The sequence below is a fragment of the Delphinapterus leucas genome, chromosome 3 (genome assembly GCF_059928025.1).
Source record: "Delphinapterus leucas isolate spDelLeu-1000000601 "Yukka" chromosome 3, BTC_Dleu_Yukka2, whole genome shotgun sequence".
Classification (NCBI taxonomy): Eukaryota; Metazoa; Chordata; class Mammalia; order Artiodactyla; family Monodontidae; genus Delphinapterus; species Delphinapterus leucas.
In genome coordinates, this window is record NC_143131.1 from 49,065,047 (window position 1) to 49,079,237 (window position 14,191).

Here is a 14,191-nt window from a genome sequence, read left to right on the forward strand (position 1 = left end):
TCTCTTCTTTCTGAAGAATGTACTTAATAAAATAATAGACAACTGGGCTTCCCTGGTGGCACAGTGGTTGAGAGTCCACCTGCTGATGCAGGGGACACGGCTTCGTGCCCCGGTCTGGGAAGATCCCACATGCCGCGGAGCGGCTGGGCCCATGAGCCATGGCCGCTGAGCCTGCGCATCCGGAGCCTGTGCTCCACAGCGGGAGAGAGGCCACAGCAGTGAGAGGCCCGTGTACCGCAAAAAATAAGTAAATAAATAAATAAAATAAAATAAAAGACAACTGATCGGGGCTTCCCTGGTGGTGCAGTGGTTAAGAAACCACCTGCCAATGCAGGGGACACAGGTTCGAGCCCTGGTCCAGGAAGATCCCACATGCCGCAGAGCAACTAAGCCCGTGCGTCACAACTACTGAGCCTGCGCTCTAGAGCCTGCAAGCCACAACTACTGAGTCCACATGCCACAACTACTGAAGCCCACGCACCTAGAGCCCATGCTCTGCAACAAGAGAAGCCACCGCGATGAGAAGCCTGCACACCGCAACGAAGAGTAGCCCCTGCTCACCGCAACTAGAGAAAGCCGGCACGCAGCAACAAAGACCCAACACAGCCAAAAATTAAAAATTAATTAAATAAATTAAAAAAAAAAAAGACAACTGATCATCCAACTGGTAGCTGAAAGTATTCATGTTTGCTGTACTCAGAGAATGTGGAAGGATTTTAGATGTACTTCAAAGGCAACAATACCCCCCTCATTCTATCTAATTTTATATGTTGATGTTAACCTGACAACTCATGAAGTCACAAATCTGTTTATTTCCGTTTCCTAATGTTCTTCATTCCTGATAGAGGGGCTTTAAAGGGGAAGTGTTTCAGGTTTCAAAGACACATTCTGCTCATGTCAGGAAACATGGCCTAGAAAAACCTCTTCCTCTCTCACTGCTCAGGCTCCTTCTAGGCCAGGTTTGTTTGCTGCCCAGGAGCCTCCAGCCCTACATTTAATAATAATTTACAAAAGCCCAAAAGTACTATACCTTCTTCCCACATCCAAATGTCATTCTAGCTCCAGCTAATTCCTAGGATCAAGTGTTTGAAGTAAAAGAGGTGTCCATCCAATTCTGGTCTATCCCTTATCCAGGGGAAGAAAATTTTTAAATCAGTTTGGGGATTCTGGCTCACTACAGTTACCAGGACCTTAGTTTTCCTAATCAAAAACCAGGATAGGCGGCTGCTAAATGTCTTTTTTCCCAATTTGTAAACTGGCTTCGAGGGAAAAGTATAAAAAAATTAAAGCACCTTCAACATCTGGAAAGATACCTTTATTTTATTTATTTATTTATTTATTTATTCATTTAGCGGTACGCGGGCCTCTCACTGCTGCGGCCTCTCCCGTTGCGGAGCACAGGCTCCGGACGCGCAGGCTCAGCGGCCATGGCTCACAGGCCCAGCCGCTCCACGGCATGTGGGATCCTCCCCGACCGGGGCACGAACCCGCGTCCCCTGCATCGGCAGGCGGACTCTCAACCACTGCGCCACCAGGGAAGCCCGGAAAGCTACCTTTATTAAAAAGGAAAAAAAAATGACATAAACCAAGACTATCCCAGAAAATCTGACACAGAGACGCCATAATGAAAAGGTCAGTGAGAGCTCTAAAAAAAATCAGTCAGACCCCAGGACCCACGTAAAAACTGACTCAAGCTTTCTGTTAGGCATTAAACTTACTCACTTCTCAGGGATCTTCTGGGGATGATAAAGAACCACTTAATGCCCTGTGTGGCTAACACTGAACTAGCATCTGGATGGATCTTGCTGAGGCTTTCACTCCTGGGTATTCATCTTTCTATGACATTTCCTGACTCCAAAGAAAGGTCTCTGGAAGTGAGCTAAGGCTATATGTAATGAGGGGGTAAACATATGTAAGGTTTAGGGAAGGGTCAAATAGAAGCTGATGGACCTGTACAGCCAATGTACTGGGTCAACCGGGAACAAAATGGCTTTTATGCACTTACTTGACTTGTCATCAAGGATAACAACTCCCTGGTTGCTCACACTATATACATTATGGATGATGAACTTGGAGTTGACAAGATTAACGTTTAAAACTTCTTCTAAGGAATCCAGGCCAAGGATTTTCTGTAAACTAAAAAAGATAAATAATGATTAAATTAATTAGTTACTTTTTAAAAATGCTTATCTGCCCAAGAACTGGCACTGTAAAAGGTCGATCTTCAGAATGTGCTCTTTTCACACATTTCACCCAATCTTTGTGGGGCAAAAAGGTTAGACATTGCATATATAAAACAAACTTAGATCACTTTGTTATTAACATAGTACTTCACTAATTTAAAAACACAACACACTGAATGTCAAGAAAATGACTTTCTAAGTAAAATATTATAATAACAAAAACTAGCTTATCCAATGATGAGGAACCACTGTGAGTACATCTTTATAAGAATTAAAAAAAAAAAAACTTGCTATGACATTGTTAACTTTAATTACCTATTGTACATCAAATATCTAGGAGACCAAATTTTCCTACATGTTTCATAAAGCTTAAGATTTCAGTGTAACTAGAAAGTTTAAAGACTTTTACATCACTAATTATTAGAGAAATACAAATCAAAACTATGAGTTACCACCTCACACTGGTCAGAATGCCTATCATCAAAAAGTCTGCAAATAATAAATGCTGGAGAGGGTGTGGAGAAAAGGGAACCCTCCCGCACTGTTAGTGGGAATATAAATTGGTGCAGCCACTATGGAAAACAGTCTGGAAGTTCCTTAAAAAACTGAAAATAGAGCTACCATATATGATCCAGCAATCCTACTCCTGGGCATATATCCGGAAAAGATGAAAACTCTAATTCAGAAAGATATATGCATCCCAAGGTTCACTGCAGCACTATTTACAATAGCCAGGACATGCAAGCAACCTAAGTGTCCGTTGACAGATGAATGGATAAAGATATGGTACATATACACAATGGAATATTACTCAGCCATAAGAAAGAATGAATATTGCCATCTGCAGCAACATGGATGATGGACCTACAGATTATCATACTAAGTGAAGTGAGTGAGACAGAAAAAGACAAATATTATATGATATCACTTATATGTGGAATCTAAAAAAATAATACAAATCAACTTATTTACAGAACAGAAATAGACTCACAGACATAGAAACAAATTTATGGTTACCAAAGGGTAAAGGGGAGGAGGAGGGATAAATCAGGAGTATGGGATTAAGAGATACACACCACTATATATAAAACAGATAAACATCAAGGATTTATTGCATAGCACGTGGAACTATATTCAATATCTTGTAATAACCTATAATGGAAAAGAATCTGAAGCTGTACACCTGAAACTAACACAATATTGTAAATCAACTATAGTTAAATTTAAAAAAACAAAAATAAAAATAATTAAATATTAGGTAATTTTGGACCAGTGGCAAAAAAAAAAAAAAAAGAACTTTTAATGTTCTATTCTTAACTAGCATATAAATGACAATAGAAAATTCCCAGAATTCAGTTAAATTATGTTTGCTAAGCAGCACAGCTGTAAATAATGCAATCAAATTTGAGAGTTTTATACACAGTTTCAGAAAATTAAATATGCAGAGAGTAGTAGTGAAGCAAAACAGAAAAAAAAAAAGAAAAATACTTAAAGTTCTCATTAATAGCAAATGCACATACTATGATAATGTCATAGTCTTCCATAACTCTTCTACATTGGCCTCTGTCAGCTGTCTGCGGTGGACAAGACGGCAAGCCGGCACCTCTCCAATAGCAATGCTGTGACGCTTGTACCACATCTCAGAATTCTAATTGGGGTGGGGGAGGAGAGTAAGAAAGAGAGAGAATAAGCATTTCAATAGACAGAGGTATGAGTTTATGAGAAATTTCTTTGATTTGGTTATTTTTAACTTGTTTTAAAATAATAATTTGAAACATTAACTTTCTTTGCATGGACTGCAGAGTAATAAAGTATGACTCAAAGATCAGGTCATATCATAAATGAATATTCAAGAATTGCAAAAGAGCTATGGCAATAAGCATGACATTAGCTATTTTTCCCTGTGGGAGTTCTAACTAATCAGTGAAGTAGCAGTAAAATAAAATTTCATTAATTCAAATTAATTAACATCGAGGAATATCTATCCAAATTCACACAGTGTCCAAATTAAGTGATTGTTTAAAATAACATTAAAGTCTATTACTTTCAAGAATTCTCTGTTTTTTATAAGGAAAGATCAAATAAGTACAATGTTAGATAGCAGGCCCCAGATCTTAGGCATCTGAAGAAGGCAGGAAAAAAAAGAGCTCCACAAGGACAGCTGGAGATGGCCGGGAAGAAAAAACTAAAGCCCAGAGAGGTTAAGTAATTTGCTCAAAGTCACATAGCTTTAGCACTTCAACATTCTTAGCACCTCCCTTCTCACATTTAGGCTACTAGACAGAAATCTTAAAACTTCCTTTTGGTAATGACAGTGAGGAACTATGAACTTTTAAAGGCAAAACATATTAGAAATCACCTACAAAGGACTTTTATAATAGGTTTTTGCAGAAGTGTCATTATAGAAAAATCTTATTAATTGGAAAAACTGAACTGGACAGTTGTTTTTTGATGTGGTTTTTAGTTTCGTTTTTGGAGAATTACTGAACTACAAAAGAAACTTGAAGGTCACATGGATTTGTGACTTTTTTTTTTAAAGTATCCAAATTAGGTGTTCTCTTTTAAAGGCAGGAATATCAGTTGTTGCATTTGCCTAGCAAATTCACTTCTAAAAGTTATCTTAAAGAAATACTCAACTATTTATCTGTAAAGATACTGTTCATTGCATTGTTTACACACATACTGAAAAAGCTGAAAACATGGTACATATCTAACAGTAAAGAGCTGGATAAATAAACCATAATCCTTTATAGACATGATGCAGGTATTAAAAATGATGTTGAATGTTGAATAACATGAAAAAATGGACACAATACACTGTTCTAAGTGAAGAATATAGGCTACCAAAACAGCACAGCACGATCTCATTTTGTTGTTAAAAACATGAGTGGAAAAAATAAAACACAACAAAAATGTTAATATTAATTCTCTCTGGATGATATTATGAGTAATTTTTTTTTCTTTTGTCTCTACCTATGAACAATTCTGTTAATAACAGCAATAGCAGTTAACAGTTTCTGAAAACCTGTGTGTCAGGCACCTTCTATACACTTTATAGATAGGAAGTCACTTGATTCTCATAATGACCTTACCCCAGGGGGGTGTTTTCATCCCACTTTCACCAAAAAGAAAACTGAGACACAGACACAGTGAATAAAACAGAGAAACAAGATCACACAGCTAGTAAATGAAGGAGCCAAGATTCAAATCCAGCAGTCTGTCTCCAGAGCTCACACTTGTCCTCTCCACATTACACTGCCCCTCAGCAAACACAACAAATCATTCTATTTGCCTCACTTCATTTTATTTTATAAAATGGCTAGGCAAGAGAGAGGATAGGACAGAACAAAAACAAAAACGAACAAGCAAAGTGGAGGCAGAGATACAAAGAGGGCAAGTAAGATAGAAGAAATGAATACGAGCTCAGGTCCTATAAGAAAGATGGACTGTTTCTCTATTGGCTACTAACCTCATCAACCTAAAACCTGCATAAGGCCCAACTGGGGAAACAGATCCTGCTCTGCCATTCTTCCTCTGGACAGTCCTCTTCCTCCAGACAGCCCAAGCTTTAGAGGAACTGTAGCAAGTGAGGAGCTCAAACCTCCACCACTTGATTTAGAGGGAAGTACAAGAAAAGGCAAGAGCAACATTATCAGAAATATACATACAGACGACCAGCGACATGACAAGCTGTGGGGGAAATGTTTGATGAGTCTGAGACACTGGTATACCACCACTTAAGGGCTGATGAAAAATTAGAAACTGAAAACAGAAGAGAGAAGAGAGACGGCACTGTCTTCTTCATTGGTGCATGAAAGTGTGATAATGACCAGCTGGTCTTCCTAAAGGTTCACAGAACCAAAAAGAACAAAAAAGGGAAGTTACTATATCGATGACATAAATACACATTAGTTTAATACGGGATTTTTACCTCTTTTGTATAAACAATACTGGATGACATTATAATGAAAAAACGTCTGTTGAATAACCATTCTACTGATGGGGTCATATTAGGTGTTTAAACACACATGTTAAAAAAAATGAACCTGATTTCATGGAGCTGATATTTTAACTTTCTTAAGTACAGGAACTATCAGCTAGACCTTAATTAAGTTCTCCTCATTAGTAATGAATTAAATAGTCCTCAAATACCCTTTGTGCTCACTCTTTCAGAGTAGTTCCACTCTGTTTTCTAATAATCTATCATCATATTGAATACTTCACTAGACTATGAGCCCTTTTGGAGGAAAAACCGTATTACATACAGCTGCATCTGTAGAACCTGGCAGGATGCATGGCACACAGTAGACAATCAACAAATCTTTGCTGAATGAATGTTAATGACTTTCAAATACGACCTCTCATCTAAGTTCCAGAGCTTTTATCTCCATCTGCCTGTTAGATACTTCCATTTAATACAACCCACCTTTCTCATCAAACATATTTAAAACTACATTCATCACTGTCCCTGACAAATCTGCAAGTTCATATGGAGTCCCCATTTCTGTCACTGGTGCCACTCTTTTTCTTGAATTATTTTTGATAAAGCCTAAGCTGCTTAATTATTCTCTCCAAACTGAGATACAATACAACCTCCGTTAAAAAAATTTTTTCTTTCAATCACATTGCCTAAAAACGTTTACAACATATCTTTGCAAATGTATGAACTGGACATCCAGTCCTATAAGACTAGATTAACTTAAAACATTGGTGTTAGTACAACTCTTAAAAACTGCAGTATAAAATTTTTGTCTGCATTTTATTTTTTAGCATTATGGCAATCTTAATAGTTTTCTACTGAGGTATTTCAAGGAAGAAGTATGCCCCAAAAAAGGTAGTTTATTCTACAATGTGCTTAGGTTTCCCAAAACTAGCAGAACCTACCTTTGTTCATATTGTGTCAGGACTCACTCCACAATCTTCCATGTCCCAAACTTCACACTTTCAACTGGTAATAATTATAAAAAAGTTCAGCAAGAGAAGACAAAGAGGAAGAAGAGGAAAATTATAGAATAGAAAGGAAAAGGAAATTAGAAGGGAGTTTTAAGAGAAAACTGCTCAGTCTAAACATATGAAAACAGCTACCATATATTCAGTCACAGTGTCCATAGGCAAGAGTGAAAAAATGCAAAAGCCAATCTTCCTGTGTTACTAGTCTCTCAGCTATCAATGGATATGATATTGTTTTAAAGTGCTTTCAGACCATTGTTTCCAAGGGATCGAAAGAAAAACTGGACTAAGCCTGATGGTTCACAGACTATTTATCTTTCCCTCTGCTAGTCCTCCAGCTTCTATAATGGCACTTACCATCACAACTGGCCTCACTGGGATATTCTCTTGTGAAGTGCCTGGTAGGGGATCATCCCATTCTGGAAATTTAATAACATCCTTTTGATATGGGGGCCTCTTTGGATATGGTCTCAGGGGTGAGGAAGGAGGAAATCTAAAAACCAAGAAGAAAATATTATTGCAGTCAGTGGGAAACACAGATATTTTAACAATGGTCCCCACTTCTTTTATCCTTGAGAGTTTATATAATTCCAAACTTCAGGTAATGAATTCGTACTTAAATCATTACACACGGCTAATAGTACCCAACAATGTATGATTTTTTAAAAGCATTCATTCGGCCACAGCTGATGAGCCTCTTTCAGGGCACGCAGACCCCACACCTTTTCCTCGTCTTCTTGGCCAGGTTGGCTGCGCCAGCTCCCCCCAAGGCGGACGAGGAGGAGGAGGAATGATTCTGCAGGCAGTCTGCCAGATTGGCAATTTGAAGCGCACTGTCTGTACGGCTGCTGAGTCTGCTGTGGGGGAGTGAAGGGCTGTCATGACGATGACTCCTGGAGCCATGTGGCTGACAGGGTCTTGGTGCTCTAGCCAGGTGTCAGGCCTGAGCCTCTGAGGTGGGAGAGCCAAGCTCAGTACATTGGTCCACCAGAGACCTCCTGGACCCACGTAGTATCAAACAGCGAAAGCTCTCCCAGAGATCTCCATCGCAACACTAAGACCCAGCTCCACTCAACAACCAGCAAGCTACAGTGCTGGACATCCTATGCCAAACAACTAGCAAGACAGGAACACAACCCCACCCATGAGCAGAGAGGCTGCCTAAAATCATAATAAATTCACAGGCACCCCAAAACACACCACTGGACGTGGTCCTGCCCACCAGAAAGACAAGGTCTAGCCTCATCCACCAGAACACAGGCACCAGTCTCCTCCACCAGGAAGCCTACACAACCCACTGACCCAACCTTACCCAATGGGAGCAGACACCAAAAACAACGGGAACTACGAACCTGCAGCCTGCAAAAAGGAGACCCCAAACACAGTAAGTTAAGCAAAATAAGAAGACAGAGAAATACACAGATGCTCCAGATTAAGGAGCAAGGTAAAAACCCACCAGACCAAACAAATGAAGAGCAAATAGGCAGTCTACCTGAAAAAGAATTCAGAGTAATGATAGTAAAGATGATCCAAAATCTTGGAAATATAATGGAGAAAATACAAGAAATGTTTAACAAGGACCTAGAAGAACTAAAGAGCAAACAAACAATGATGAACAACACAATAAATGAAATTAAAAATTCTCTAGAAAGAATCAATAGCAGAATAACTGAGGCAGAAGAACGGATAAGTGACCTGGAAGATAAAATAGTGGAAATAATTACCGCAGAGCAGAATAAAGAAAAAAGAATGAAAAGAATTCAGGACCATCTCAGAGACCTCTGGGACAACATTAAACGCACCAACATTCGAATTTTAGGGGTCCCAGAAGAAGAAGAGGAAAAAAAAGTGACTGAGAAAATATTTGAAGAGATTAAAATTGAAAACCTCCTTAACATGGGAAAGGAAATAGTCAATCAAGTCCAGGAAGCACAGACAGTCCCATACAGGATAAATCCAAGGAGAAATAAGCCAAGACACATATTAATCAAGCTATCAAAAATTAAATACAAAAAAAAATATATTAAAGCAGCAAGGGAGGGGGCTTCCCTGGTGGCGCAGTGGTTGAGAGTCCGCCTGCTGATGCAGGGGACACAGGTTCGTGCCCTGGTCCAGGAGGATCCCACACGCCATGGAGCGGCTGGGCCCGTGAGCCATGGCCACTGAGCCTGCGTGTCTGGAGCCTGTGCTCCGCAATGGGATAGGCCACAACAGTGAAAGGCCCACGTATCGCAAGAAAAAAGAAAAAAAAAAAGGCAGCAAGGGAAAAGTAACAAATAACATACAAGGGAATCCCCATAAGGCTAACAGCTGATCCTTCAGCAGAAACTCTGCAAGCCAGAAAGGAGTAGCAGGACATAATTAAAGTGATGAAAGGGAAAAACCTACAACTAAGATTACTCTACTCAGCAAGGATCTCATTCAGGTTCGATGGAGAAATTAAAACCTTTACAGACAATCAGAAGCTAAGAGAATTCTGCAACACCAAACCAGCTTTACAACAAATGCTAAAGAAACTTCTCTAGGCAGGAAACACAAGAGAAGGAAAAGACCTACGATGACAAACCCAAAACAATTAAGAAAATGGTAATAGCAACATACATATTGATAATTACCTTAATTGTAAATGAATGAAATGCTCCAACCAAAAGACACAGACTGCCTGAATAGATACAAAAACAAGACCCATAAATATGTTGTCTACAAGAGACCCACTTCAGACCTAGGGACACATACAGACTGAAAGTGAGGGGATGGAAAGATATTCCATACAAATGTAAATCAAAAGAAAGCTGGGTAGCAATTCTCATACCAGACAAAACAGACTTTAAAATAAAGACTAGCACAAGAGACAAAGAAGTACAAGAGACAAATGATCAAGGGATCAATCCAAGAAGAAGATATAACAATTGTAAATATTTATGCACCCAACATAGGAGCATCTCAATACATAAGGCAAATGCTAACAGCCATAAAAGGGGAAATCGACAATAACACAATAGGAAGAGGGGACTTTAACACCCCACTTTCACCAATGGACAGATCATCCAAAATGAAAATAAACAAAAAACACAAGCTTTAAATCATACATTAAACAGACGGTCTTAACCGATATTTATAGGACATTCCATCGAAAAACAGCAGATTACACTTTCTTATCAAGTGCTCATGGAACATTCTCCAGGAGAGATCATATCTTGGGTCACAAAAAAGCCTTGGTAAATTTAAGGAAATTGAAATCATATCAAGTATGTTTTCTGATGACAACGCTATGAGACTAGATATCAATTACAGGAAAAATTCTGTAACAAACACAAACACATGGAGGCTAAACAATACACTACTTAATAACCAAGAGATCACTGAAGAACTCAAAGAGGAAATCAAAACATACCTAGAAACAAATGACAATAAAAACACGACGACCCAAAACCTATGGGATGGAGCAAAAGCAGTTCTAAGAGGGAAGTTGATAGCAATACACTCTTACCTCAAGAAGCAAGAAACAACTCAAATAAACAACCTAACCTTATGCCTAAAGCAATTAGAGAAAGAAGAACAAAAAAACTCCAAAGTTAGCAGAAGGAAAGAAAGCATAAAGGTCAGATCAGAAGCAAATGAAAAAGAAATGAAGGAAACAATAGCAAAGATCAATAAAACTAAAAGCTGGCTCTTTGAGCACATTAAAAAAATTGATAAACCATTAGCCATCATGAAAAAAGGGAGAAGACTCAAATCAATAGAATTAGAAATAAAAAAGGAGAAGTAACAACTGACACTGCAGAAATACAAAGGACCATGAGAGATTATTACAAGCCAATAAATTACTATATGCCAATAAAATGCACAACCTGGAAGAAATGGACAAATTCTTAGAAGAGCACAACCTTCTGAGACTGAACCAGGAAGAAATAGAAAATATATACAGACCAATCAGAACCACTAAAATTGAAACTGTGATTAAAAATCTTGCAACAAACAAAAGCCCAGGACCAGATGGCTTCACTGGAGAATAATATCAAACATTTAGAGAAGAGCTAACACCTATCCTTCTCAAAGTCTTCCTAAATATGGCAGAGGGAGGAACACTCCCAAACTGATTCTTCGAGGCCACCATCACCCTGATACCAGAACCAAGCAAAGATGTCACAAAAAAAGAAAACTACAGGCCAATATCACTGATGAACATAGATGCAAAAATCCTCAACAGAATACTAGCCAACAGAATCAAACAGCACATTAAAAGGATCATATACCGTGATCAAGTGGGGTTTATCCCAGAAATGCAAGCATTCTCAATATATGCAAATCAATCAATGTGATAAACCATACTAACAAATTGAAGGAGAAAAACCATCTGATCATCTCAATAGATGCAGAAAAAGCTTTCGACAAAGCCAACACCCAGTTACGATAAAAACCCTCCAGAAAGTAGGCATAGAGGGAAGTTACTTCAATACAATAAAGGCCATATATGACAAACCCACAGCCAACATCGTTCTCAATGGTGAAAAACTGAAACCATTTCCACTAAGATCAAGAACAAGACAAGGTTGCCCACTCTCACCACTATTATTCAACACAGTTTTGGAAGTTTTAGCCACAGCAATCAGAGAGGAAAAAGAAAGAAAAGGAATCCAAATCAGAAAAGAAGAATTAAAACTGTCACTCTTTGCAGATGACATGATATTACACATAGAAAATCCTAAAGATGCTACCAGAAATCTACTAGAGCTAATCAATGAATTTGGTAGGGTAGCAGGATACAAAATTAATGCACAGAAATCTTTTGCATTCCTATACATTAATGATAAAATTTTTGAAAGAGAAATTTAGCAAACACTCCCATTTACCATTGCAACAAAAAGAATAAAATACCTAGGAATAAACCTACCTAAGGAGACAAAAGATCTGTCTGCAGAAAACTGTAAGACACTGATGAAAGAAATTAAAGATGATACAAACAGATGGAGAGATGTACCATGTCGTTGGATTGGAAGAATCGACATTGTGAAAATAACTATACTATCCAAAGCAATCTACAGATTCAATGCAATCCCTATCAAATTACCAATGGCATTTTTCACAGAACTAGAACAAAATATTTCACAGTTTGTATGGAAACACTAAAGACCCCAAAGAGCCAAAGCAATCTTGAGAAAGAAAAACGGAGCTGGAGGAATCAGGCTCCCTGACTTCAGACTATACTACAAGTCTACAGTAATCAAGACACTATGGTATTGGCAGAAAAACAGAAATATAGATCAATGGAACAGGATAGAAAGCCCAGAGGTAAACCCACACACATATGGTCACCTTATCTTTGATAAGGAGGCAAGAATATACAATGGAAAAGACAGCCTCTTCTATAAGAGGTGCTGGGAAAACTGGATAGCTACATGCAAAAGAATGAAACTAGAACACTCCCTAACACCATACACAAAAATAAACTCAAAATGGATTAAAGACCTAAATGTAAGGCCAGACACTATCAAGCTCTGAGGAAAACATAGGCAGAACACTCTATGACATAAATCACAGCAAGATCCTTTCTGACCCACCTCCTAGAGAAATGGAAATAAAAACAAAAATAAACGAATGGGACCTAATGAAACTTCAAAGCTTTTGCACAGCAAAGGAAACCATAAACAAGACCAAAAGACAACCCTCAGAATGGGAAAAAATATTTGCAAATGAAGCAACAAAGGATTAATCTCCAAAATATACAAGCAGCTCCTGCAGCTCAATATCAAAAAAACAAACAACCCAATCCAAAAATGGGCAGAAGACCTAAATAGACATTTCTCCAAAGAAGATATACAGATTGCCAACAAACACATGAAAGGATGCTCAACATCACTAATCATTAGAGAAATGCAAATCAAAACTACAATGAGGTATCACCTCACACCAGTCAAAATGGCCATCACGAAAAAATCTACAAACAATAAATGCTGGAGAGGATGTGGAGAAAGGGGAACCCTCTTGCACTGTTGGTGGGAATGTAAATTGATACAGCCACTATGGAGAACAGTATGGAGGTTCCTTAAAAAACTACAAATAGAACTACCATATGACCCAGCAATCCCACTACTGGGCATATACCCTGAGAAAACCATAATTCACAAAGAGTCATGTACCACAATGTTCATTGCAGTTCTATTTACAATAGCCAGGACATGGAAGCAACCTAAGTGTCCATCGACAGATGAATGGATAAAGAAGATGTGGCATCTATATACAATGGAATATTACTCAGCCATAAAAAGAAACGAAATTGAGTTATTTGTAGTGAGGTGGATGGACCTGGAGACTGTCATGCAGAGTGAAGTAAGTCAGAAAGAGAAAAACAAGTACCATATGCTAACACATATATATGGAATCTAAAAAAAAAAAAAAAAAAAAACAGGGTTCTGAAGAACCTAAGGGCAGGACAGGAATAAAGACACAGACATAGAGAATGGACTTGACACAGTGGGGGGAAGGGTAAGCTGGGACGAAGTGAGAGAGTGACATGACATATATACACTACCAAATGTAAAATAGATGGCTAGTTGGAAGCAGCCACATAGCACAGGGAGATCAGCTCAGTGCTCTGTGTCCACCTAGAGGGGTAGGATAGGGAGGGTGGGAGGGAGATGAAAGAGGGAGGAAATATGGGGATATATGTATATATATAGCTGATTCACGTTGTTATACAGCAGAAACTAACACACCATTTTAAAGCAATTATACTCCAATAAAGATGTTAAAGAAGGAAAAAAATTTTTTTTAATTTTTTAAATAAAAACATCCATTCATTACGCCCATTAAATAACATTTATGAAGAAAAACAGGAGTCAAACATGTGACGCATTTTTAAATAAATAAATAAATAAACCTTGGTCTGTCACCTGATTTTCATGATTAAACATGCTCTTAATGGGATGTTAGGGTAAGCCGTTTCTTTCACCCAGCTCAAAACCCTTACTGCCTCATAACTCCTGCTGAAATTTTTAGGTGGTAAGTATGCAAATGGAAATTATTGAGAGATAAATCTTCAGTAACACTTGTTGAGG

General features: G+C 38.3%; 1 protein-coding gene across 1 annotated transcript in view; it reads right to left on the reverse strand.

Moving 5' to 3' along the window:
* DEPDC1B (DEP domain containing 1B) overlaps positions 1 to 14,191 on the reverse strand; it is a 105,368-nt gene that overhangs the window by 49,926 nt on the left and 41,251 nt on the right. Inside the window, exons 3-5 of the mRNA XM_022551461.2 lie at positions 7,491 to 7,626; positions 3,704 to 3,831; positions 2,006 to 2,136 (exon numbers count right to left, since the gene is read on the reverse strand). Of these exons, the coding sequence (XP_022407169.2) occupies positions 2,006 to 2,136; positions 3,704 to 3,831; positions 7,491 to 7,626 (395 nt within the window). The remainder of the gene's footprint in view (positions 1 to 2,005; positions 2,137 to 3,703; positions 3,832 to 7,490; positions 7,627 to 14,191) is intronic.